The sequence below is a fragment of the Nematolebias whitei genome, chromosome 11 (assembly GCF_014905685.2).
Source record: "Nematolebias whitei isolate Nwh7 chromosome 11, NemWhi1, whole genome shotgun sequence".
Lineage (NCBI taxonomy): Eukaryota > Metazoa > Chordata > Actinopteri > Cyprinodontiformes > Rivulidae > Nematolebias > Nematolebias whitei.
In genome coordinates this window covers 24,037,401-24,041,924 of record NC_056508.1, presented here as the reverse complement: position 1 = coordinate 24,041,924, position 4,524 = coordinate 24,037,401, and the positions used below count along the sequence as shown (strand labels likewise).

The window sequence follows — 4,524 nt, the reverse complement described above, 5'->3', positions numbered from 1 at the left end:
AAAAACTCTGCCCACTCTCTTGCAATAATTGCTCTAAAAGAGCACAGCATGTCATGCTCTCTGCTCTCTGCCACCAAATTTAACAATCCATGCAGCATGGATTGTTTATTTAAAATATTACAGAATTTAAATTGTAGTGAAGTGCAGCAGGCCATCAAAGGGTTAACCCTTCACGCAGCTCTGCTGCATGGAGCAGAAATGTACCTCTTGATCAATTACACCATGACAACTGAACATAGAAGTTCTAAAATAATTGAAAATAACTTTTAACACTTTTCTATTTTGTGATTATGACAATTTTACGATGTGACATACTTTTAATTTTAAGTTGGAAGACAAAAGTCGATCGGTGCATCTGGACAGCAAAAGGTTAACCCTTCACAAAGCTGATGCAGCACAGAGCAGAAATGGACATTTTTAGGATGTAAACTTTAATTAGAGAAATTGCATTTCCTGCAAAAATGCAGTGTGGATGCTTATTGCTGAAAAACTTCTTGATAAACAGCTGAAATTAGCTAAAAACATGCTGAAATGTAAGAACCAGCCTAAGTTAGCAGGAAAAGCAGAAAGAACACATATTTGCTGAATTTGGTTGAAATAAGCAGAAAGATTGGTAAATTAGCTAAAGAAAAGCTGAAATTACCAAGAAATGGCTAAAATGTAGCTGAAACAGAAGAAGCCTAAATCACCAAAAGAAAGTGTAGAGAGCACAATTGTACCCAATTAGACTGAAAGATGCAGAAATGTGCACATAAAAGTGAAAATTCTCTGGAAAAAAATAAATAAATTGCACAAAAAAAAATTACAATTTTTTTTAAAAATAAACAATCCATGCAGCATGGGTTGTTTATTTAAAATATTACAGTATTTAAATTTAAATTGTTTATTTACACAGAAGGAAGGAGATAGGGAGCAGGTGATGAGTGTGATTGCAGCCGAAAAGAGGGCGTGGCAGAGATCATGACAGGTTGCAGGAGAGAACTTCTCCCTGCAACCTGTGTGCAGCCCACAGGTGCAGCAGGTGCTAAATCATTTAAAATAATTTATTTTAAATAAACAATCCATGTCGCTCGTGTGGCTCATCCATCAATCAGTCAATTGTGTCATGTCCAATCTTTCTTTGAAAAACAGCGAAAGAGCAAGGGACTATTGTTGTATTACAAACATTTGGAGGACAGTTTTTTTTTTATTTTAGCAGTTGCATATTTCAAAATAATTATGTCGATTAATCTGTTTTGTTTATCTGCAGAAACTGTGGGTATGTTTGATTAACGTGGCATTCAGTGCTTTGGCAATACTTCACCTGACGTACCTGGGCTCTGTGTTCAACTCCAACGTGGACTATATTGAGGAGGATGAGGTAAGAGAAGAGTGAGACGGTTCACATACAAAATATAAATATAATATTACATTTTTAAATAATAGTAGTTTTAAAATATTAAAAAGACAGATGTTATCGTGCTGCGTTCAGTGGACCTCCGAAGTTGTATCTGTGATCTGCTCAGTGACCAGCCTAACTACGTTCAGCCACCAACGGTGGAGCTTTATGCATTTGAAATATTCAAACGCTGTAACATGTTCTCTAACAGAGGTTGGTCAGAACTGTGACTAAATTACTGAGATACAAACGAGTAGAAGTGAAGATAAAACTTTTTGCACTGCAGCTACCACATCTTTAATGCATGAGTCGGCCATATTGGATTTAAAAGTTGGAGCTGGTCAGGAACCTCGGACTTTACTTAAGAATTCCCACTTTGGGCTCATTCCAGTTAATTACTCCACCTTAGAGCTCGTACTTTCTGGCATTCAAAATACAAATGGAAGGGATTATTAGATATTACAAGACATAAATGTAAAATATTGATAAATTTGACCAATTTATTGTTGAAAGAAAAGCTATAATTTAAGTTGTTTTTTCCACCCACTTTTATCTATTATGAACTGCATATCCCATCCTTGTCAATCTTGTGCCTTCACAACCTGAAAGAATAATATCCACACCTTTACTGGCTGTCCTTTGTAGAAATATCTGTCATATTTTTTCCTCTCATAAAATCAAATGATCACTGTGAGTCTTCAGGATGACGAGCTGTCGGATGTTTGCAGCTTCCTGTTTACGGCCTTTAGTTTCCATTTGACACAGCTGTCTCTGAAGGAGATGTTGAGCTGAATGGAAGAATAAACTGAAACTGTCTGTTTGGCGAACAGATTTTAGCGTTTAAAAAAAAAAAAAAAAAGTTTCCATTAAACCCTGAATAAGTTAAATTTTTAGTATACCCAGCAGCTGAGGTATTTCAAGTTGGAGAAGCTGCAGGTCCACATGATGTTTTTATAAGGACACATAGACCCATGTTTCCTTCTAAAGCAAGGGAAAATGTCTAAATTAGTACACAAGTTCTGTTAAATGCTTCAGGAAAACTCACGTAAAGTCACCAAGCTGTTTTATCTTTCAAAGTAGTTAGATCAAACCTGATGCCATTAGGGTCATTGTTTTGGATTTATCTGGATGACTGAGAATCTACACCTGCTTTAAGTAATAAATAATCATTTGTGACCTGAAGGAACTAAAAAAAATAGATCAATAGTGGTGACGTCCATGGCTGAGCAGTTTGGAATGAAGAAGCCTGACAAGTAACACTGAAATATTCAACCTACCGGCCTTGCAGAGTTAAATGCAGAGAACTAATGATAACACTAACCCATATTCTGCTGACTAAAAAAATACTTTTGCTAATGCTAAACCGCTAAACGCGTATTTTTTATTAGCAAAAGTTAACGCTAAACCGCTAACCACAGACGACTGTCACTCAGTCTGCGTCACACGTCTTCCCCTCCATCCAGGTGAAGCTGCGTCGACCAATCACGTCTTCTCATGTGTACATGTAGTCAGCCAATAGCGTGCCTACCGGGCTCTTTGAGACACGCCCACAACAGACAGGAACAAGCTTGTGAACTTTGTTAGCAGACTTTAAAGTTGACAAAACCTAATTTAGCGGAAGCTAATTCAGGTAATGGTTTCCAAAGTTAGCTAAAATGCTAAACAAACAAACAAAAAAATCAGTTTTGCTGTTAGCTGTTAGCAAATTAGTTGAATTGCGCCCACCACTGCTGATATTTATTCTTGTCTTACTTTGTCTTTCTCCTTTCTTTTTTGTTTAGCAGCTCATTCACTCTTATATGTTCATGTAAACATCTACTCTGAGATACACTTGTACACTTTCACCATGTTTGTTTACCTTCATGGTCGACAGTCTCCTAAATCAGCGCTTTTCAAAGTGGGGGTGGGGCGCTAGAGGGTTCTCAGTAAGTTTAGAGAAGAAGATTAAAAAAAGCAAAAAAGCAAAAATAGTAGTAATATAATAATAAAAAATTGCACACTAAGGCAATCTGTATCTGTCATTTCCACATGAACACTATTGAGAGAGAGGTTAGATTTGTTTTGTTCTTCTGGTCAACAGTTTGTTGAAAAGTAGTTTTTCAGTGTTTAAAACATGTTGGTTAATAACGTTTTTATGCTCAGCAGCTGTAATAATTATTGAATATAGTGAATAAAAGTTAAAACATTCTAAAAGTTGATGTTTCTTTACATATTTTGTAGCATTGTTTGTGGGTTTGCGAGGGGGGCCTCGGTCAGAAGCTAATTTGGGGGGGCCATGGCATGGAAAAGTTTGGGAACCCCTGTCCCAAATAATTCAGTCACGTGACTCAAACTTCGACCGGCTCAGCGGAGTGCTTTGTTTACACTGAGTGCGTACCCTCATTTCAGAACTGGATATAAATATTCCTGAAAAACTACTGAAGTAAACTTTTTCCAGGTGCAATTTAGTTCAGGATAAACTTTATGTTTAATTTCATACTTTGCAACGAGCACCTCTAATATTTTCCACAGTCTCTGAGTTCAAGCATCAAATTATTGCTCTTGTTGCAACAAGTGAATTTACGGTGCAGCTATTTTTTTTTCTACAGCTGATATTTTTCAGTTTGTACACAGAAAATTATGTTATTCTTGAAATTCGATGAAACGCACAAGCTCTTGTTTAAACAACATTGTAACAGCCGTGTCTGTTCCTCGACAGACTTTGCTGAATGTCTAATGACTGTGTGGTTAATTACATCTACTTTAGACCAACCTCACACACTTACTGTTTGATGGGAGTGAAACTTGAGTCATTCAGATGCTGGAGCTTGCTTTGTGTTTACAAGTCTACTGGGAATGTATTTGTACAGAACACCACAGTTTAGCACGATGAGTGCTTTTCCATGTAAAATGTATAAAACTGTTTTTATTGCAACGTATCTTATCATTCTACTAGCTCTGAAAGTTGCATGTTCTCCTCTGCAGGATGATATCACCCATCATGTCATTCAGAAGTGGTCAGAACTGAGCTGGACAAGCCACTGGCTCACGTTTGGCTGCTGGGTCTTGTATCGCCTCGTTCTCTAATGAAGACAGAAGCGGAGGAGAAGCGAGCAATAACAAGAAGCAGGTTTTCCACTTCTGCACTGTGACTTTATCCTGCATTT

At 37.2% G+C, this 4,524-nt stretch overlaps 1 protein-coding gene across 4 annotated transcripts in view; it reads left to right on the top strand.

Annotated features, from left to right (window-relative positions):
• Positions 1 to 4,524, top strand: part of LOC119417554 (protein-serine O-palmitoleoyltransferase porcupine-like) — a 9,029-nt gene extending 4,505 nt beyond the window's left edge. For all 4 annotated transcript variants that reach the window (XM_037684791.1, XM_037684788.1, XM_037684789.1 and 1 more), the window contains 2 exons: positions 1,250 to 1,360; positions 4,343 to 4,524. In XM_037684791.1, coding sequence (XP_037540719.1) covers positions 1,250 to 1,360; positions 4,343 to 4,444 — 213 coding nt within the window. In that variant the 3' untranslated portion in view covers positions 4,445 to 4,524. The remainder of the gene's footprint in view (positions 1 to 1,249; positions 1,361 to 4,342) is intronic.